This window comes from Meles meles, chromosome 8 (assembly GCF_922984935.1).
Source record: "Meles meles chromosome 8, mMelMel3.1 paternal haplotype, whole genome shotgun sequence".
NCBI lineage: Eukaryota > Metazoa > Chordata > Mammalia > Carnivora > Mustelidae > Meles > Meles meles.
In genome coordinates, this window is record NC_060073.1 from 7,375,876 (window position 1) to 7,397,862 (window position 21,987).

Genomic DNA, 21,987 nt, shown 5'->3' on the forward strand with positions numbered 1-21,987 from the left:
CAGAGACCCACTCAGGGGGCCACCATGTATGAAATTCACTTCTAGCGATGCTACTATGGGACTCCCTCTGGTTTTTAGACCTTCTCCCACCTTCCTAGGCAGGAAGAGGTGCCCAACAGAATTGGGGAGGGCCCAAGGGGCAAAATTTGAGTCCCAACGTTGCCACCTCCAAACTCTGTGACCTTGGGGGGGGTCCCTTTCTCTCTTTGAGTGTGTTTCCCCATCTGCAAAAGGGGGCAGCGAGAAGCCCTGCCTTGATTGCTTCCCTCACTGGGCCTGGTGGAATCAAAGGAAACACGAGACACGTGGAGTTTTGCAAATTGCAAGATGCTGAGATGAGGAGATTTAAATGTAATCATTAACACAACACGTTCAGGCTATGCCAGGCGCTGTCATGAAGTGCTTTACATATATTAACTCTTAATTTGGACAATGCCAGTCTTACCGTTATTTTACACGTAAGGAAACTGAGGCCCAGAGGGGCTAAGTAATTTGCCCAAAGTCACACAGCCAGAAACGGGTAGGGCTGCTATTTGAACCCAGGCTCCGGGGTGAGTGCCTCTGATCACTGCTTTGTTCCTGCCGGCTGCTAAGGTGAGGCCAGATGCCAACACGCTCTAGGTCTCCCCAAAAAAGTCATCGGGGCTGGAAGGAGGGAGCGGAGGCGGGAGATCAGAACTGTTTTCAGCCCACCAAGCCTGCCTGCGGTTTTAGAGAGGAGAAGGGACCCTCCAAAAAACACGTTGGGACTGGAAGGGACCTTAGGGCTCAAGTAGTGTGATGGCCCCTCCCATAGGATCCCAGGGCCTCCTCCTGAGCCGCTCTGAGCAGTAGTCATTCTGCTCCGCTCACACACCTCCACAGAAAGGGAACTCATCCCCCCCCCCCCCGGAGGCAGCCTACTCCACTGTTGGAGGTTCTAAATTGCCAGCAAGCCTCTCTGTAGCTCGAGCCAAAATCTCCCTCCCCCTAACACGCACTTCTCCCACCTGTCCACGGGCTGCCTTCTGGGGCCACCAGAATGTGTGCAAACCCAGCTTTTCCTCCCTGGCGCCTGGGGGAGGCCCCTGCTGTCACACTCCCAGCTGGCATGAGAGGGAGCTGGCGTGAGGCGAAGAGAGCCAGAGGGAGGCTGGCATTCCCATGGCTGGAGGTGTGTGTGCGTGTGCACGCGCGCGTGTGGTATCGAGGTGGCCCGAGATGGGGTGGGCGGGCGTGGGGAGAAGGCCCCTGGCCAGGGGCTCTGCCAGAGTGGGCACGGACTCTCTGTCCTCCTGGAATTTGCCTCTATTCGCTCAGGTTGCCCTAGTGGTCATGGGGAGGTGGGGGGCGGGGAGGGAGCTTTTGGTCAGGCGGAAGGCCCAGGTCTGGAACAGTGGGTACAGTGTGAAGCATCTAGAACAGAAGGCCGGGGACCTTCGTTTTAGTCCTGCTCAGCTGGGTGGCCCCCCCTCTCTGGGACTCAGTTTCCACCTCAGAGAAAGCAAGAGGGTCGAACTCCAGGAGCTCTGAGTTCTGCAGTTTTCAGTCCCGGGGGCAGGATCCGTCTCAGTCGTCTGGAGAAGGTAGTGGCCCCTGTGAAGTCCCCATCAGAGAAAGGGGGCCTCCGAGCACAACACTTCCTTCCCTGTGGCCTGTGGAGCAGACCAGGGGGCAGGAAGGCCATAGGCGTTGGAGACAGCCCACCCCTTACGTGCACCCGCACTTGGCGCGAATGGATTTATCTTGCTAAGCTCTGGAAGCCTGGGGTGATGAGGGAGCCCCTCAAACTGCCGAAACTGAGGGCGAGATGAGACAGTGTGTGTGGTTGTCCAGCCAGGCGCTGGGCGCAACTGGAGAGCCCAGAAGTTACAGCCCACGTGACACCGGCCTGGCCATGGGAGATGAGAAGGCGGCTGTCGGTCTCGAAAGGCCTAGAAAGAGTCTGTGGGAGAGGGCTCAGTGGGTGAGAGAGGAGGCCTCTCAGAGGAGCCTAGTCACCCCACACCCCCTGCCCCCGCGGCTCCCCTCCCCGCTGGCTCCAGGCTGCAGGGGCCGTCTGTGGGTAGGAGGCGCTAGGAGGCTGGCTGGGTGCAGAGTCCAGGGAACATGGGAGAGGTCAGGTCCCCAGAGGAACAGTGGCCGGGGGCCAGCCGTGGCTGGCAGCATGCGCTGCGCTGACGTCAGTCAGCCGACAGGATATCCCGAGGCTGCTCTGGCCTGTGTCCCTGCACTGGCAGTGGGCATTGGAGAAGAAGAGTGGGTCTTGGGGAGCAGTGCCTGGATGGTGGGGGCAGGGGGGCTCCCAGTGGGGGAGGGGCCGTTGCCCTGTACAACTCCAGGGGGACCATTTACTTGATGTAGTTGTGCAAGGAGATCTGAGGCCAGAGAGCCGTGGGCCAAGAGTAGAGGAAGGTTAGTGGGTCCTAGGTTTGCAGGAAACCCCTGCATCCTGGGAGGAAGGCAGGGTTGGAGGCTGGGTCAGCGGAAGCTTCATCCAGGGGAAGTGAGGGAGGGAGCGGCAGGTTTCCCAGGGATCCATGGGGTGGGGTGGGGTGGAGGGGACCCAAGTGTCCACTTAGCACATCCTCCTCTTGGGGCCATCTCTGTCTTCTGAGCCTGCAGCTGCCCCAAGCATTTCTGGGTCCCTGCAGAGAGGACCCGGGGAGGACTGGGGCTTCCTCCTGGCCAGGCCGGCAGCCCCTGTGCCCGGCACTGAGCCAGCCTGGCCTGGGCTGTGGAGCTGTGGGCTGTGGGGAGAATGAGTAATGAGTCTGGAGGGGCCCTGGTTCTCAGACCCTGCCCTCGCCCCTCCCTGGAAACACCGCCCAGGCCCAGTCTCTGCCCCCACAGCTGCCTCTCAGCGCAGTACCCGCTCTCTTCTCACGCTCTCCCTCCACAGCCTGGCACGCGCGCCCCGTGGAGTCATCCCCTGCCGGACTCTCACGCACTTTGCCTCCCCTCACCCCCGCTGGCCTCCAGGTACATTCCTTCTGGCTCCAAGGACCCAGGCGTCTGCCGCCCAGCCTCGGGGGACCTCCTCACCGACCTCCACTCGATCAATGCTCTGCCAGCCTCCCGAACAAGGGAGACCCGGCCCCGGAGGCATTTTCAGTAGGGAGCCCTCTGCCAGCTCCCTGGAGGGTGGGGGATGTGAGTATGGCGAGGGTCTGGGCTCCGGGGTGGGGCAGGGGAGCTAATCCCCTCCCTCTCCTGAGCTGAGGGGCGAGTGGACAGCAGCACGAAATCCTATTCCCTCTGCTAGTGGAAATCGATAGCTAATTAATTCCCTCCCCAAAATGTGTCCTGAGGTGGGGGTGGGGGTTGGGAGAGAAGCAGAGAGAGGCTGGGCCAGTCAGAGACTGAGACCCCAGCGCGGGGAGGGAGAGAGGAAGGACGTCCCTTTTCTGTTCACCTGACCTGTCCCTCCGCTGGGGGTCTCCCTGTCCCCTCTGGAGAAGAGGGGGTTTGGCCTTTCCCTCCCCCAAGCCTGAGGGTCCCCTTCCCCTGCCCTGGGCCAGGGTGGGGGTGCATGTGTGTGTGTGTGGGGGGGGTAAGGGCGTCAATCAGCCTGGGAGCAGGTGCTGTATTTAATTTGATTGGCTAATTAGCCCGCACATGTTAATTATCTCCATTACCCAATGAGGAGAGGTTCTGACAAAGCTATATATAACCCGGACAGTGTTCGCAGGGAGAGGGGCTGTCTGCCTGCTCTGTACCCTGCTTGGGAAGGAGCAGGCCTTTGGGGGGGCAGTGAGGCAGGACACTTGCGTCCCCATTGATGCCCGTGGGTCTGGCTGGCAAGTGGTAGTGATGGGGGGGCAACAGTCAGAAGAAGCCAGAAGGAAGGACCTGAGAACGGGGATTTGAGGGCCTCTTGGGAATGGCTCCCCACACTCTCCCGCTGTTCTCCTGAGGCTTTCTGTGCCCCTTCTACCTTTGGCAAACATGTCACTCCAACCATCCCTGCCCTCCCGCGACTCTCTCCTCCCTCCTCTGCTATGGTTTTTTTTTTTTTTTTAGGGGCCCCCTAGCTTTCTCTGTCTCCCTTCATACCCCAGCTTCTCCCATGGAGAAAGGAACTGCGCCCACCCGAACTGCCTCACCCCCTTCTGTTGTTCAGTTCCCGTTACCCTGAGCTACACCCGAGGCTGCCCCACCCTTTGTGTCCTTTGTGGGGAGACTGGAGTCTGGCACATGAGCACCCGAGTCCCAGTTCTCTGCTGATGGACTGTGTGACCTTGGGCTAGTCTCTAGTCTCTATGAGGGCTTTCCCAGTGGTTCGTGGGAATAGCGGGGCTTCTGAGAGTGATCAGTAAAATGCCATTTGTAAAAAGGCCCAGCATCCAGGGCCTCGACAAATGCTGTTTGGATTAATTTTCTCTATGGTCTCTTTCCTCTTCTCCCTATCAGGCCACCTTTCTCCTCCACTACTTTTCTGTCTCTGCAGCTCTTCCTGTGATTTCCACCTCTCAAACTTCAGTCTTTCCCTGTCTCTTCCTAAACTTTGGTTCTTTCCTGCTTCTCTCCACCTCCTTCCCTTCCTCCCTCCCCAAAATAAAATCAATGCAATATTCAGGAGGGTTGTTGGATATAAATAATTACGACTCGGAGTTTAACGAGATGCAAATTCCCCTCCCCGGTGTGGGGTATAAATTGCTCTCTGACAGCCCGTTACAAGGGTAATCATTTCAGAAAGGCAATTTTATGTAAATAAGGCTGCCTGCTCCTGGTGGCTCCCCCAGCCCTGAATGGGGAGGAGGGGGAATTGAGGGGTGAAGAGAACCCAGGTACCGGGCCAGGCCCGAGGCTGAGGACTGGGAACTGGAGCTTGAGTGCGACAGACGTTTAGGTTTTGGAAGGGTCTGGGGTGGTGAGCAGTAGGGTTGGGGCCCAGGAAGAGGTGAGTGTTGTTTGGGGGCATATGGAGACATGTGTCTTTGCATGGATGGAGAGGGTTTGGGGCCTGGATGCCTGGGTGCTAGCTGGCTTCTCGCCCTTGCCCCCTTCTCAGCCAGGTTACCCAATGATCCCATTGACGAATTGGCATTTAATTAATCCCGATGAATTATTTAGCAACTTCATTATCCAGCATCAGGAGGTGCTGAGAGAGCCCCCACTGGCTGGCTGGTGGTGGGAGCATCACCCAGAAGTTGGGTGGTTCAGAGAGAAGGGGGCGGGGCGGGGCGGGGCGGGGGAGTGGTCGCCACCTGGTGGAGGGTCTCCAGGCCTCACCCACAGGAGCTGGCCCTGGTCCTGACGGGAGGCGCGCGTGAAGGCGTCCGACTTGGGCTCCTACCGGACTTTAAGATGCCACTACCCACCCGCCCACATCTCAAATTAATAATTACCTTAATGAGCGCCGTAACTCTGCAAGGGCTGGCCCCAGTCCTACCGTCGTTGGTGGTGGTGTCTCTTGCTCTGGGACCCTCTCTCCGGGTAGGGGCGGCTCCTCAAGTCCCAAAGGGAAACAATTGAGTGCTTGCTGGTGATGGGGGAGTCAGCAGCGATGATCCCCTCTTTAACCCTCTCCCCTCCTCCGAACCCCTCATTAACCCTTTCCTCTCTGTTTCCCCTGCAGGCATCCCTCCCCCATCCTTCGTTGGAGCCTGCAGCGGGGGAGGGGCTCCGCCGCAGCCACCGCCGCCCCGGGAAGCCTGTACCTGGGCCTCTGCGCCTTGCCCCGCGGCCGGGCCCATGGCACTGTGAGCCAACGAGGGAGCCCCGCTCGGCGCGGGGGGCGCCCGGCCCCCTCCCCGCCCCATGCGCCCACGGCTCTGAAGCCTGAGCGGGGCCGGGGGCCGGGCGGGGCCGGGTCCGCCGGAGGGATGGCGGCCGGGAGCCGGTGGCGGCCGCCCTCGCCGCTGTTGCTGCTGCTGCTGCTGTTGGTGCTGGCGGCGGGCGCCGGTGGCCTGGAGTTCGGCGGCGGCCCCGGGCAGTGGGCTCGCTATGCGCGCTGGGCGGGCGCGGCGAGCAGCGGCGAGCTCAGCTTCAGCCTGCGCACCAACGCCACGCGCGCGCTGCTGCTCTACCTGGACGACGGTGGCGACTGCGACTTCCTAGAGCTGCTGCTGGTGGACGGGCGCCTGCGGCTGCGCTTCACGCTCTCGTGCGCCGAGCCGGCCACGCTGCAGCTGGACACGCCGGTGGCCGACGACCGCTGGCACATGGTGCTGCTGACCCGCGATGCGCGCCGCACGGCGCTGGCGGTGGACGGCGAGGCCCGCGCGGCCGAGGTGCGCTCCAAGAGGCGTGAGATGCAGGTGGCCAGCGACCTGTTCGTGGGCGGCATCCCGCCCGACGTGCGCCTCTCGGCGCTCACGCTCAGCACAGTCAAGTACGAGCCGCCCTTCCGCGGCCTCCTGGCCAACCTGAAGCTGGGCGAGCGGCCCCCCGCGCTCCTGGGCAGCCAGGGCCTGCGCGGCGCCGCTGCCGACCCACTGTGCGCGCCCGCGCGCAACCCCTGTGCCAACGGCGGCCTCTGCACGGTGCTGGCCCCTGGCGAGGTGGGCTGTGACTGCAGTCACACAGGCTTCGGCGGCAAGTTCTGCAGCGAAGGTGAGCTGGGGGGAGCCGCTGCTGGGCGCCTGGGTTCGGGAGCCAGGGCTTGCCTGCGCTGGGTCCCAGGGTCACGCATGGCCTGGGGGGTTGCCAGCGGCCAAGGACATGTGAGAGCTCGCGCCAGCCCGCGGGGTCATGAGGCGTGTCCTTGCAAGGAGTGGGTGAGGACGCCTGTCCTTAGGAGAGGGGGCGCGAGGCTAGCCAGTGACCTGTGGGGACGTGGCCCGTGCAGGGTGGCCTGTGGGTAGTACTGTGCCGTCTGGTCCTGTAAGGGGCTGGCCAGAGCCCAAGGGTCCGAGCGCTTGAGGGTCTGTGGGTCGGGTGTGTGAGGGGGTGTGTGAGGGAGTGTGCAGACAGGGTGGGTGCCGGCGGGCTTTTGTGGGCGGGGACTATGGGGCTGTGAGATCTACGGTGGGTGCAGCCTGGAAGGCTAAGCGGTGTGCAGGTTGGGAGGGTGAGGGGTCTGGGGGGGGTGGGGGGGTGGGGGTTGGGGGTTGTAAAGGGCTGTGGGTGGGGCCGGCATGGGCGGGGCCTACGGAGGCGGGGGCGTGGCAGGCCCAGGCCAGCCGAGCAGGTGTGGCCTGCCCCCGGCCGGCCATCGGAGAATTTCTGAGAGTGAAGCCTGGGAAGTATGGCTGGTGAGGCCCGGGACGGGAGGAAGAGGACCTGGGTGTGGGGAGGAGGGCACGCAGCGAGGGCAGGTGAGGGACAGTGGGGATGGCCAGGTTGTGCCTGGAAAGGGAGTTTACAGAGAGGGAGAGCGTCCACCAGCTCACCGGCTTCGAGGGGAGGAGCTGAGTGAGATGACCGGACAGGTCATGGGGGCGGTGCCAAGCCCTGTCCCTGAGGGCTGTGGTTCAAGGGGACAGGGAAGGAGGGACTTGAAGGCACCTGTTGTACCTCGGTCTGGCGGGGCAGTGGGGGAGACATTCCCCATCAGTTTGGGGACTAGGATGGGCATCTCCTTTGACCCCGGTCTGTGGCGGCAGGCATGCTTTCCTCTGCCGCAGACCCCTAGAAGCTGTTGGCCACCTAGCCCCTGTGTGTGTGTGTGTGTGTGTGTGTGTGTGTGTGTGTGTGTCTGCCCCCTCCCTGGAGAGGTAGAGCCTTTTGGGGAGTGTGTGTGTGTGTGTGTGTGTGTGTATGTGTGTGCCCTCAAACTAGTGCGGCAGTGGGACTGTTTTGGGGATGGGTGTCCTCCTGGCTGTCAGCATGTGCCCAGTCATGGGAGGAGCCAAGGCTGCCCGTGTGGCTCTGGGTGTGGGGTGCACTGTATTTTGACTGTGTATCCGTGGTTGTGGTAGAGGAATCCTTAAGGAAAGTGTTTGGATCGCTTTTGTGGGGTTATTTACATAAGGTTGTGGACTGTATCTTCAGGAACTGTGTGTATTAAGTTAACCTGACACCTTCTCACCTTTTCTCCAAGGAATGCAGGTGCTCTCTAAACTGTGAAAGTGTGTGTCTGTGTGTGTTCGGCTGCACACAGAGGCTGGGAGTCTGGCAGCGTGTATTGCGTGTGAATGGTCTGCTTGACTAGAGTGGGGTTTACAGACAGGAGCTGCAGGGCCCAGGAGAGTAACCAGTACACAAATGAGTACCCGCCTGCATGTATCTTTTTTTTTTTTAATTTTTATTTATTTGACAGAAAGAGAGATCATAGGTAGGCAGAGAGGCAAGCAGAGAGAGAGGGGGAAGCAAGCTCCCTGCTGAGCAGAGAGCCCGATGCGGGACTGGATCCTGGGACCCTGAGATCATGACCTGGGCCGAAGGCAGAGGCCTAACCCACTGAGCCACCCAGGCACCCCCTGCCTGCATGCATCTTAAGGGGAGACCTCAGGAAGAGCCTGGAACTCCATAAGGAATCTTTCTTTCCATGACTTTGAACTTGATTCTCTGATCTCCATGACCTTTCTCCTCCAAGTCTTTCTAAGAAAACAGGATGAACCACCCATCTAACTTGATGGAAAGGGAATTCAAGCTATGGAGAGGTTGTAGTAGCGGGTCCTTGGGCTTCCCTGGCAGAATCGGGCCTGAGTGTAGGAAAAATACAGCCAGAGGCACATTGGTCAGTCAGACCCTTGTGTCCAGTCCCCGAAAGGATTTACTGGCCAGAGGCTCCCAGTGAGCCAAATAAGGTGTGTGCTTCTGAATACGGGTTGTGCGGTTGTGTGTCTGAGGTGTGTTGGAGTACCGGTGTGTGGGAGGGACAGTGTGTGTATCATATGTGTGTGTTGGGTGTGAAGGAGATGAATGTTTGTGTTAGCTGTGTCGGAGCTGGGAGACAGGTGCCTATTTGACCCTGTGTGTGTGTGTGTGTGTGTGTGTGTGTATGAGAGTCATGAAGAAGAGGGAAAGGGGGGATTAAGTGGCTGTCAGACAGCTGGTCAGAGCAGGGTTGTCTCTGGGTGTGTGTGTGTGTGTGTGTTGGGAGCTCTTGGGGGAGGGGCGGCGCTTTGTCTGTGACAAAGGGGCGGGGATATGCCTCTCCGTATTCCTTGTACCTAACATAGTACCAGGCACTTAGTGGGTGTTTGATAAAAATTTGCAGGATGAATTAAGAGATATTAATAAGGGGCGCCTGGGTGGCTCAGCGGGTTAAAGCCTCTGCCTTCAGCTCAGGTCATGATCCCAGAGTCCTGGGATCGAGCCCCGCATCGGGCTCTCTGCTCGGCAGGGAGCCTGCTTCCTCCCCTCTCTCTCTGCCTGCCTCTTGCCTACTTGTGATCTCTGTCTGTCAAATAAATAAATTAAAAAAAAAAGAGATATTAATAAGTATTGGGGAAAAGAAGGGCTTGGGTGTATTTTCAGATATGTGTGTGGGTGGGCGCGGGGTGGTAAACACGGATGGTGTCTGGAGATGACAGGCACAGCGACGGCCCCGCTGATTGGCATCCCTCTCTCCACCCCATGACCTCATTCCCTCTCCTTATATTTGTTCCTATTTCCTGGGCAGCTTTTGTAATATCTTGTGCTCATTACGCTTCTGGTACATTCTCATCCAGCCGAAGAGGAGAGGAATGCAAACTCCCACCCTTGGGCTTGGGGGTTGAGGAGAAAGACTTTAAGGGGAATAGGCCTGGCTCCTCATCTCTGAGACAGAGCTGAGAGACCCAGAGTCCCCACATCTCCCCCTGAAGTTACCGTCATTCGGTGATTATCTTCTTTGAGGGAGGCTCAGCTTGTTTGAGATTGTGGGCATTTAAAAATGTCAGTAATTCATAATACCCTTTCCAAATAGGAGTTATTTTTATATCTGTCCGTTGTGAGAAGGGACGACTCAAAGCTACTATGAATTCAGGAAAGCTTTTAGATGACTTCGATGTTATATTTGCCATTGTGGTTAATCAAATATACATTAGAAAAAAGTTTTTTAGCCTTACAGGCAAGACATATCAATCTGCCTTCAGTATCTGGTGTGTATATGGATTTGTGGGTGCTCTGGAATCACCCCCTCCCCAACCCAGGCCTTCCTGGGTCTGGGCCTACCCATTGACTGAGAACCTCCCTGTTAGGAAATGTGCATCTTTTGTCTCTGGGGCGGGGGAGGGAGAGTTGTCTGGCCACAGGTAATTGAAGAGAGAGCCAAGTTCGAGCGACTGAGTGTGTGGACCCAGGGCCGATCATCTGTCAAAGCCAGGCTGAAGTCCACGGGGCACCGGGCTGTGATTTGCATGGGAATTCCTCCTGTCCCTCACACCCTCGAGTGGAATGGGGGCACAGGCGTGTGGGACGGAGTGGCAGGGGTACACGTAGCTTGGGAGAGAAGTATGAAGCCAGGAGACAGGGAGGTAGATGCCCATTTATTTATGTGTGTCTTTCTTATGGTGGTTGCTGATTGAATTCAGTAAGTAGTTATCAAGGCCTCCTTTGTGTGAGGCCTCGAGTTGAGGGCTAAGGGACGGTGACTGTTTAATTGGGAAGCCGATAAAAAAGCAGTCCAGTGCGTGGGAAAGAGCACGGATTATGCAGCCCTGCCTGGGCCAGTGACCTTGGACTTCAGCTCTCTCCACCCTGGTTTCCTTTTCTGGAAAATGGGGGCGATAATAGGGTCTACCTTATAGAGTTATGGGAGCTAAATCAGCTAATTCATGTCAAGTGCTTAGAACAGTGTCTAGCACATAGAAAATGCTCAATGCTCAAACACCAGCAAGAGAACAAGACAAAATCGTGGGGTGTCGGGATGCCTGGGCGGCTCCGTCGGTTAAGTGTCTGCCTTCGGCCTAGGTCATCGTCCCAGGGTCCTGGGATGGGGCCCCACGTTGGGCTCCTCGCTCAGCGGGGAGCCTGCTGCTCCCTCTGCCCGATGCTTCCCCTGCCCCTGACAAATAAATAAATAAAATCTTCAAAAAAAAAAAATAGTGTGGTTAACGCCCTAAGGGATGGAGCAAGATGGTGCAGCTCAGTGATCAAAGCACAGACTCCTGAGTGACAGGTCTGCATTTCAACCTGACCTTCTGCCCTCACCAGGCACAAGCCATCAGGTGAGTGCCTGACCTTCAGACGAATTTTTCCTTACCTGTAAGTGGAGATAAGCAGGCTTGTCTCGCAGGTCTGTCGTGGGAATTAAATGAATGTCTGATACATAAAAAGTGGTGAGTAGATGGTAGTTACTATTACCAGCAGGGTGCTACCGGTGTTTCGAGGAAGGGGATAGCTTTACAATTGGCAGGGTTCGCTAATAAAAGGCATGCTTTTGAGGATTGACCTTGACTGTGGATGAGTAAGCTTGGTTTGAGGGCGCCACTCCATGCACGGCACTGGCAGGAGCAAAGGCATGGGCGGGGAGGGACATGTACGGCCTGTCCGTAGAGGGGACTCCAAGAATATAAGGAAACAAGAGCGATCTAACACAGGGAGAAGCAGGCTGAAGCCAGGTCTTGGAGTTTTGACTTAAAGCATTCAGCCAACTTTTATTGGATGCTGTGTCCCAAGTATTGGCAAATGCAACCACTAAGCCTCCGCAGTTTTTTTTTTAATATTTTATTTTTTTATTTGACAGACAGAGATCACAATAGGCAGGGAGGCAGGCAGAGAGAGAGGAGAAGGAAGCAGGCTTCCCGCTAAGCAGAGAGCCCCAGGAGGGGCTCGATCCCAGGACCCCGAGACCATGACCTGAGCCGAAGGCAGAGGCTTAACCCAGGCGCCCCAAGGGTCCACAGTTTTGAGCAGATATATGAATAAGAGCTATGTATCAGAAGCTGGGAGTCTGCTGTAGAATTACGGGTGGCAGAGGTATAAAGTGGAAAAGTCAGTTGGGAGACAGTTCAGGAGAGAGATTTGGGGCCCCCGCATCTTGCTGGGCTTGGGGAGTGGCGAGGAAGGGTGGTGGCCTCTAGGACAGCCGGTCACAGGAGCAGGTGCTTGGGAGCCGTTGCCGGGATGGAAGCTCTGGGAGTCAGAGAGGAGGCAGAGGGGATGAGGTTTCAGGTTTGCTTGGAAGGATGATGGGGGGGCGCGGGCTGGACCATGGCAGCAGAGGAGTGAAAGGAAAAGGGAGGCAGTGGGAGGGGAGCAGGCTTGGGCCCTGCTCAACACAGATCGTGCATGTGTTGAACTGCAGAGTCCCTTGGTGTGTGCTTAGACAGAGACACCCAGGCTGTTGGAAAGGTGAGACCAGAGCTTTGCGTTGAAGGCGGGGCTGTGGATGGAGACCTGGGTGCCATAGGGGCGTGCGTGGAGAGAGGGAATATTTGTAGTTCTGGAATCAGACGAGGGGGCCAAGGAGAAGGTGAGGAGACTTCAGAGGAGCCCACAGGTGGAGGGGAGGGGCTGCAGACAATACGAAGGAGCAGTTAGAACAAAAAGAGACCAGATCACACAGTCAGGCAGGGGAGAGCCTGGGGCCTCACAGCTAGTGAGCGTTTGCTGTGCCTTGAATGTTTTCTCTCACTTTATCCTCATGCCACTGCCTGGAGCTGAACCCCAACGTGACTCAGGGGCCAGTTGTCCCCCACCATTGTCCACGCTGCCTCCCAAAGCTCAGGCAATAGGTCAGCTGTGTCCGCGCATTACTCGCGTGCGGGTTTTTTTTTTTTTTTTCTCGTGTGGTTTATTGGGGGTCATCAGGGAGAGTGTTTCATCAGAAGACAGTAACCGTTCCCAGTTCTTCAGGTCACAGCTTTTCCCTCAAGTCGGGACGTGATGAGGGTGTTCCCGTGTCTGCCAGCAGCTGTCCCAGCGCCGAGAGAGGGCAGTGGAAATCGATCAGTAAACTCTCAGTCTTCCGGGGCCCTGGGGGAGAAACTCACCCTGGAAAGTGGAGCATTATCCCATTAAAATCCACAACTCACCAACATGGAAAGCATTTCAGACGAAAATCTTCCCGAGATATATCGCACACTTCTCTGCCTCCCCGAGTACAATATTTGGAAAGTGATTTAACCTTTTCCGGATGACTCAGGATGTCGTGATTCCCCTTAGGTGTTGGACTGTCATACTGTGGTTCCTTCACTGAGGTTTGTCCCTGCCTGAAATGATGCCTGACTGCTGTATTTGGATAGTTCTTAGATTAGCTTTTCCCAAGTTTTTCCACCTCCGTACTTAGGAGGGGTTGTCAGGCGGCAGCCCACATCTCCTCCCATTTGTGAACTTGGAGATCAGCATTCCCAAGTGTGTTGGGGTTGTGGGACACCACTGGTAAGTGGGTTCTGGGTAAGGTCTGAGAGGTTCTCCTACGAGGATATAATAGGGTTTTTTTTTTTAAGAGTTTATTTATTTATTTGACAGATAGAGATCACAAGTAGGCAGAGAGGCAGGCAGAGAGAGAGAGAGGAAGGGAATCAGGCTCCCTGCTGAGCAGAGAGCCCGATGCGGGGCTCCATCCCAGGACCCTGGGACCATGACCTGAGCCGAAGGCAGAAGCTTTAACCCACTGAGCCACCCAGGCGCCCCTATATAATAGTTTTTAATGCATCGCCATCAATCATGTTCGTTGTGGCCGCTCAGAACTTTTCCTTTTCTTTTGTTCTGGTCTTCCTCACTGTCCTTGATAACGAGTCTAGTCTGCTGGAATCCCGAGTTCATGTTAGGCAAGACAATACCATCTCCGCCCACTGGTGGGGCGGATAAGACTTCTGTGTGTGAACGTTGAGTAAATGAGGTCACGTATGTGGAACCACTATGTCAGCTGTTAATATCCGATGCCTGTGGGCCTGACAGTTTCTGGTGCGAGAGAGACGACTCCAGGCTCAAGAGAGAGTGGTTCAGGGAGTGGCTGGCGTGAGAACCCAGAGATGAGACAGATACTCACAAGGAAAGCCTCAAATGGCGGAGTGGTTAAGAGCAAGGGGGCCCGGGGTCTAATCCAAGTTTTCCACTTGCTGTGTGTGTCAGCTTGGGTAATTTACTTAACCACTTTGTTCTTCAATGTCCTGCTCTGTAACATGGAGGTTGTGATGTCGTTGCAAGGACACAATGAGCTATATGGAAATCCTTTACAATGGGCCAGGCACTGTTCTAAATGATCCATAAAGGCGACTCTGATCATCAACCCTAGTGGTCAGAGAAGGCTGCAAGAAGGAGGTGGGACTTGGCTAGATCTTGAACGAGGACTGAGTGAGGTTTGTGGAGGTGGAAAGGAACGGGCAGGGCTTTCCCTCCAGGAAAACAGCCTAAACGCGAGGTCTAGGAGATGGGAGTTGGGTGTGTTGGGGTGCGTGTGAGGAGACCAAGATGGTTGTGCTTTGGGGGAGATAAGATCAGAACTGTAGAGTCAGGTCAGCTGCTAAAAGTCTTGACTTCCAGCCAACAATGTGGGTCATGGGAAGTTTTAAAGCCAGACAGATTCGGGTTCAGATTTTGACTCTGTCCCCTCACTGGCAGTGTGGCACGGGAGAAGTTTCTCCTGTTTTAGGAGGCTCAGTTTCCCCATCTCTGTGAGAGAGTAATGGTAACATCCCTTGACAAAGCAGTAGTGGCAAGAGATGGGAACAGTGCGTGGAAAGAGCCCGGCACCCTTGAAGTACTCAGTATGTAAGAAGTGTTTTTGATTATTCATTCAACAAACATAAGCACGCCTTTTTCTGAGCCAGGAACTGTGCAAGCAGCTGGAGGTAGAGATGAATGAGACATTGTCCTTGCTTTTGGATATCACACAGTCCAGCCAGGAAGCAGAGATGGAAACGCAACTCGCCTTGGAGATACAATAAAGTGAAATAATGATACAATGTACATATTGAGAGCGGGCACAGAGGAGGGGCGGTTAGCCCTGCTTGTGAGGCCAGTTGGGAACACAGAGGTATACTGACCTGGTCTTAAAACAAGAGCTGGCTTTCTCAGGGAGCTGAGTGTGGGAGGAATGGGACTAGGGAAGGATCTTTCAAGCCAAGGCAATAGTATGTGCAGAAATGTGGGACATTAGGGAAAAGGACAGCCATTGGGTGTGGCTAGAACCTGGATCGTCCCAGGAAAGGAGGTTGGAGGGAGGCATGGCTGAATTTCCAATGGACTTGCTTGAGAAGATCGGACTGTATCCTGGAGGAGTGTCCTGGGAAGTCTTGAAGGGTTTTAAGCAGGGTTGTGACTTAGTTGGACCACTTTAGTGGTGCGTGGACTAAGAATTGCAGGGGAAAAGACTGGCGTAGGGGGAGATCATTGAAGAGGCTTATTAATGCACAGGGGAGAGGATCTGAGGAGGGTCTGGCTTTGGGGCCATGGTGGGGGAGGGATGGAAGGAGGAAAAACATTTCTAGGAGTTTTGTTTAGCTTTTAGGGTTTTAGAAGGTGGAACTGACAGGACCTGGTGATTGGTATGAAAAAAAAAAAAAAAAGAACAAGGCTGATTTCTGGTTGCCTACATGGACCAGGGAGAGCAGGTGGGAGGAGAGGGAAGGGTTAGGAGGTCCATCTTAGGCATGTTGGGGGCAAGAAGCCCAGGAAGAACTTCTCTGAAGACAGGCGGGGACATAGATTGAGAACACAGAAGAGAGGTCTGAGCCACTGACAAGTTCTGTGTGTGTGCACATGCGCATTTGCGTGTGTGCGTGTGTGTGTCGATCACAGCAGTATTTCATCAGGTGTGTCTAGCCCCTGGGCCAAGAGAGCCTAGTTGGGGATGGGCAGGGAGACCAACCAGCAGGAGGCTCTTGGAGGAAACCGGAGGGGAAGGGTAGGGCTAGGATGACCTAGGAGCACAGTGGTCAAAGTCAGAGGTGATTCTGTGCTGCTGGGCAAGTCCCCTTCCCTGCCCCCAGGAAGTAGGTAACACCACCAGTCTCCTGAGGTTGCTGGGAGGGTACCGCCTGAGCCCCCTGCTGAGGGCCGGTAGGGTGTCGGCCACTCGGCTAATTAGCGGCATCTCGAGCTTGGCTGAGTGGGGGGCACTTGTGGGGGCTTGAGAAGCATTGGTTGAATGCAACGCCTTGGCCAAATGCAGGGCAATGGGCCCTTGGTTGCGGGGGTGTGGAGAGAAGCGTGGCTTTCGTGGTGGACTTTGGGTGTCAGGGAGCTGTCTGAATAATCGCTGTGCAGACAGACGGGGACCCACAAGTGGTACCCAGGGGAGAAGCCTGGTCTACAAACACAGGCTGGGGAGTCCTTAAGCCACGGAAGTGAGCTTTCGCCAAGGAGGGCAGGGAGAGGGAAGGAGTGTGGAAGGCATAGGACCCAGCCTGGAAGGGTCTGTGATGGCAGGTGAATCAGCAGAAAGCCAAGAGCCGCACAGAAGGAGAGGTCAGTGAGTCTCCAGGAGCTGTGTCCCGGGAGCCAGGAGACGCAAGGCTCACGCAGCCTGCAAACCTAGCTGGCTCGTTGCGTCTTCGTGGGTATAGCACGGCCCACGTTTGTGGCAGGTGGGAATACGTTTTGAAAGACCAGCCATGTTGGATTTTCTAGAACATCACCCTGCCTCTTTGTTTGTACAGGCACTGGAGAGATGATTGCGCTGACTGCCTGGGGCGTTTGCACAAAATGGGGCCAAAGAGTTCCAGACGTGAGGCTCCTCGCAAGAGCCCAGGGGTTTTCCTGGGGGCCCCTTTCTAGCCCGCATAGCAATGCGGTCCAGTTTATTTAAGAACACTGTGTAGACACAGTTTTGGAGGGGGGTGCAGCTGGCCGGTGGAAGCAGTTCTGTGTGTGTAACACACGCAGATAGGTAAATGCTCGTGCGAAATGCAGATAGACGGTCGGCGGGCAGACAGAAAGGGGGCTGTGTTCATCGTGGAGTCCTCAGCCGGCGGAGGGAGAGCGGGGCGTGGTGGCGGTGTAGCATCTAATAATAGCTCTTAGATCACCGTGTGGGTATTGATTCTGCATTCAGCCCCTGCCTGTGTATTAAGGAGGTGGGATAAGGTCTGATAAATGACAGCGTGTGTGTTTCTGGAGAGACCTACCCCCCTAAGAACCGCTGAACAAATGACACAAAATGACGCCGGAGGCAGTTGACAGTTCATGCCTGCGGGAGTGAGTGTGCACCCAACAGCTGTGTGTGTGTGTGTGTCCTGTGGCCTGCAGGCCCATGTGCGTGTGCATGCGTGTGCGTGTGTGCGTGTTTCCCCATCGGGTCTGTGCGTTTGTAGGCTGCACTTTTTCTCTGCCACCTGTTGCTTCCTCCGGAGTCTCCCAGGAGGTGGGCGTGTAAGAAATGTTTGGCGAAGGCGGTGACCCCGCCTCACCCCAGGGAAGATCAAAGCCTGGCCTGCCGCGGCTGTTGTCGCTTCTTCGAAGGAACTGTCTCCATCCTCTCTTGACCCACTGGGGTCAAGACCCAGGCCCAGGCAGAGCCCCTAGGTGAGGGCTGGCGACCCAGAGGCTCCGGTGGGACTTAGGGATGGGCCCAGTGTGGCCCACTGGGTTCTGATCACGTCCCCCAGCTGCTTGTCCCTAGAATCACAGAACCGGAGCCAGAGCGGCCTTGGAAACATTTGAGCCCGCCCGCCTCATTTTTACAGAAGAGGGACAGGTGGCTCAGAGGTCCGGTGACTGGGATGGGATGGGAGTCACGTGGCACTCTGAGGCACAACTGGGCTTTCTGACCTTCCGACTGCGTGCGGATGACTTTTCTCCCCTGGGGGCAGGGTGTTGCGGGTGGTGGTGCCATCCGTGGGTGCAAAGGCTTCGAGTGTGGGTTGTGTGAGAGATGACACGTGTCTCCGGATCGCTGAGCGCCTATGTGTGTCAGTGTGTCACCGAGTGTGAGTGTGTCTCGGGTAAGCCCTGTGTGAGCGTGTCCCCATCTGTCTCCGAGGCACCGTGGAATGAAGGGGAGGAGCGTGCTCGGGAGAGGCAAGCCTCCTGCCTGCCTGCCGCTCCAGGCTCTGCCTCCTGAGTCTCTGTGTGACCTTGAGGGTCACTTCCCTGCCCTGGGCCTCAGTTTCCTGAAATGTAACATGAGATGTAGGGCCTCTTGGACTGAGTGACCCTGTGTGTGAGGCCTTGACTCAGATGGCCGCTCCGTCTCTGTCCCCTTTCAGCCTGGGTGGGGCTCAGGGACCTTACCCCCCCGGGAACTCTGTCCTTGGTACCCCCCGCTAACCAGCCCTCCTTTCTTCTCTCTCTCTGCCTTGCCCTTTCCTGAACCCCACCGGCCTACAGAGGAGCACCCCATGGAAGGTGAGTGATGCTTTCTTGTCTTTGGGGTGGTGGTCAATCACCGCGGGGTCCTCTGTGAGGGGGTGTCGTTGGCCCCCGGAGGGCTCCCTCTCCTGCCCATGTTTGGGGCCCCCCTAGGGGAAGGACGTCTGGGGGTCCTCTTGGCTGCCTCGGCCCCACTTCTCGCCTGTTCCTTCTTTATTGGTTTGCTGGGGAGAACTGCCGGGCAGAGAGCAGGCCTTCCCATGGGCCGGTGTGCCACCTGGCCTGTCCTCTTCTTTAGGGAGGAGACGGGAGCGAGGATGAAGGGATAGGGCGGGAGGGTCTGAAGTGCCCGGAAGGGAGTGAGGAGACACTCTTGGCCAGCCCAGCTGGGGGGAGCTTACGAGGGCCACGTAGCAGGGGCCTTGGGGCTGCTTGGGTGGGGTCCGCTCTGAGCCTGGAGGAGGCAGGCAGAGGGTGGGGGGCCGTGTCCCCGGGTCCGTGGGTGTAGGTGGGTGGCATCTTCTCCGCTCTGACGGACACCTGGGCTGGACGGCAGGGGCGGTCTCCTTCTTCTCTGGGTCCCGGCCAACGGCCAGCGCTAGGTCCGGAGGCTGCCCCTCTTTGGAGTCCCTCTGTCCATTCCTTCCCTGCTCTGTTTCGTCTGCCTTTCCTTTCTCTCTTTCTTGCTCTCTCTCTCTCTCTCTGGTTTCTGTCTTAACCTTTCTTTTTCTCCAGGGCTCCATCTCTGGACCTCTTCCTCTGTCTCTGTCCTTCCCCAGGCTCTCTCTGGGCTCTTGTCAGTCTCTGAACCATCCCCTCTCGCATCGATGTGCCCTGCTCCTTGTCCTCCTCTGGGTGCACGGGAGATAGGAAGACTCGGTGGGCTGGTCCGGTGTGGAGGCTGGGTGGCAGGGAAGCTCACGCGGCCACCAGGGAGAAGGCAGGCAGCAAGGTGGGCGGGAGGTGGGATCTGGTCCCCAAACCTGTCCCATGTTCTTTTCCTGGAGAAGCAGGAAGAGGGCGGGGGAGTGGGAGGGATGCCGTGACTCTACTAGGCTGGAAGCTCCCTGGGCCTAGGCCCTGGCAGGGGAGGGGGAGGGAGACAGCACTCAGGATGGGGGAGTCCCAGCTGGGAAAGAAGGGGAGGGCTTTCGGCCGGAGTGTGGGCTGGAATCCATTTCTCCTTGTGGTGTCCATGATTTGGCTTGTCTCTTACTGATGTTTCTTTTCCCTGAGTGGCTTCGTTTCCCCTGGTCCCGGCGGGCAGGCACCCATTGGTGTGTGTGTGTGTGTGTGTGTGCGCGTGCGAGAGAGAGAGAGAGACCGCGTGTAGCTGTGTGCACGTGTGTTCCTTGGGCTCGGCTGCTTGGTTGTGCCCGTGTGCCTTTGTGCACGTCTGTCCCTCTCTGCTTGTGTGTTTGTGCCTGAGTGTGTGTGCAGGTGTGTGCACGCCTGTCCTCGTGTCTTCTGTGGTGTGGTCCGCATCTCTGTGTGTCTCTGTAGGCGTGTCTGCGTCTGTGTCTGCCTCTCTATGTGTCAGTGTTTACCTCCGTGTGCGTGAGAGAGGGAGTCTGTGTGTCGTGTGGACGCAGCCGTCTGAGGGCTGGAGATAAGATTTAGTGCTGATGTGACTTACTTGCTCTCGATGTCATGTCTCCTCCGGAACAAAGGGAGAGATGGAAGGAGAGAGAGGGGAGGGGAATGAGCCAGAAAGGGGGAGCTTGTGGGGAGGAAGTCAGGGGCAGAGAAGTGGGAGGAAAGAGGGGGTAAGTAGAGGCAGGAAGACAAAGTGGAGGGAGAGACAGAAAGAACTCAGGGAGGGCAAACAGCCAGGCCAAAGAAGAAAGCAGGAGGGCTGCTGGACAGAGGTCACTGAGCCAGGAGGGGTCAGGAGAGGGACTGTCAGTTCTTTCCCAAGCAAGCAGGATAGACAGGGTCAAGAAGGGAAGTTGGGTTTGGGGACAAGTGGGGAATGAGCCCCTTTGGATGCCACTGACCCATTTCTTGGGGGCGACATGCTGGCCTGCTGGTTTGGAAGGGGCAGTGTGTGTGCCTGCGTGTCAGTGTGTGTGTGTGTGTGTGTGTGTATGTAACACACCCAGGGTGGGACACATCTGTGTGTCTCTCTGTGATGTGTCTGCTTGTGTGTCTCTCAATCTTGTCCCCTGTCACCATCTTTCTTTTTGGGTCATCTTGGGCTTCTGGTAGAAGGGCAGGGAGTGAGACTGGGAGTGGTTTTGGGGGGCTGGGGTGGGCTGGGACCTCCTCCGGGACGCAGTGCTCTGGACTCGGCCGCTGAGATCTTAGCGTCCTCCATGCCGCCTTCGCCCTCTTTTCCCGTCCCTCAGTGCTGTGCCCTCATCCTGGCCTTCTCCCAGGAACCCAGCCCACCAGCTCCCCAGCCCCTGACAGCCCCTCCTCCGTCCTCCCCAGCCTCTGGTAACAGGGAGAGAAGACCCAGAAGCAGCCAGATAAAGTGTCCTAGGAAAGGGCCCTTGGTAATGCCATCCATCACTGCCGGCCTCTTCTCCAGGGGGTGGGAGGAGGGACCAATGCCACAGGTGGACGTGGGGAGGGCTCACCCCGGCCCGCTGGGTACGAGGAAGGAGCGGAGATTTCAGGCCTGGGGGACGGGGGCGGGGGGCTGAGGAGACGCAGGCTTTAAGGGGGCGCACCCGCAGGCCAGGCTGGCTGGAGCCAGGGGGTAGACCGGGCAGGGAACCGGCCTCCCCTTCCCCAAGATGGCTGGTGCTGTCACGCCTGAGGGAGCTGAGCAGCTGGTTGCCGTGGTGACGGAGGCAAAGTGCCGCATGCCAATGAGGCTGCCTGGGAGCTGGGCAGTGGAAGGGTCTGCGAGGGGAGAGACTTGGCTCCGTCCCCACCCCACGTAGCGACACGGGCCTGCGGGGGGTGGGTGAGGGGTGGACAGAGGGCCCACCCTAGGGCCTCTAGCCCCTGGGCCTGGATTTCCAAGGATGGGAGGCCACAGGCAAGGCTACTTCTGCCTGGAAGAGTTGGGGGAAGGGTTAGGGCTCTGGGTCTGGCTCCTGGGTTTAGGGGGTTTGGAAGAAAATGCTGGGAGACCTTGGGGAGATTTTGTGGGGGGTCATTCAGAGCCAAGAATAAGACTCAGTCCACATGCTTGGTCCTCCCCACTTTTGTGGCTAAAACCTTTGTCTTCCCAAGAGCTGTTCACTCCTGATGCAGCCCTTTCGATGCAGGAGGGATGGTCCCCTCCCCCAGTAGGCAGTGGTGTGGGGAGACCTATGCCTTTCCCCCAAGAAAGGAGAAGGGGGTGATGTGAACCTCTGCCCACATTTTCCACAGGGTCCAGGCCTTTGGCCCCTGGCCACTCTCTTCCTGGCCCCTGGAGATCTTTACCTTGATAATCCCACTCTGACCTGACTTTTTGTCCCAAGGGCCATCCTCTCATTGCCACAGCACCAGGATGGTTTCCAGGTTTCCAAGGACTCTTCCTTCCCCGCCCTTTTGGCTAGAGACCTGGGATGCAGGGTCCGGGGAGGGGGAGGGCCTGGCTGGTCGCATCAAGGAGGCCTGGGGCTTCGGCTGTGGGACCTGGGGCTGCAAACCTCAGGTCCGGGAGGGCTTTTCGTGGCCGGTGTCCTCCCAGGACTAGGGTGCTGGTCCACTTGGCCAGAGTCTTTCCCACCTAAGGTTTAGGAAGGCCCAGGTCAGGGCTGATGAGGCTTTTCCAAGGGGCAGAGGTAACGGCGGAAAAAAGTTCCAGCCCCTCTTGCCTTGAGTCTTGGAGCTAGGACTTCTGTTTTCCATTTTCAAAATTCCGCTTCTGGCTCATCTCAGGGAGGGTTGGGCCGGAGAAAGGGGTTCCGTAGAGTAATTCTGACCTCTCAGAGAGCCAGACCTCCTGCCCACAGGCCTTGGCTGTCCTCTCTGGTTCTTGCTGTCCCAGAGTGC

General features: G+C 57.2%; 1 protein-coding gene across 30 annotated transcripts in view; it reads left to right on the forward strand.

Annotated features, from left to right (window-relative positions):
- NRXN2 (neurexin 2) overlaps positions 1-21,987 on the forward strand; it is a 104,741-nt gene that overhangs the window by 3,603 nt on the left and 79,151 nt on the right. For 29 of the 30 annotated variants that reach the window (XM_046015173.1, XM_046015174.1, XM_046015182.1 and 26 more), the window contains exons 2-3: positions 5,561-6,537; positions 18,070-18,087. In XM_046015173.1, the coding sequence (XP_045871129.1) occupies positions 5,808-6,537; positions 18,070-18,087 (748 nt within the window). In that variant the 5' untranslated portion in view covers positions 5,561-5,807. Of the gene's footprint in view, positions 1-2,837; positions 2,962-5,560; positions 6,538-18,069; positions 18,088-21,987 lie in introns of those variants that run through there. The other variant, XM_046015148.1, reaches the window with a different exon arrangement.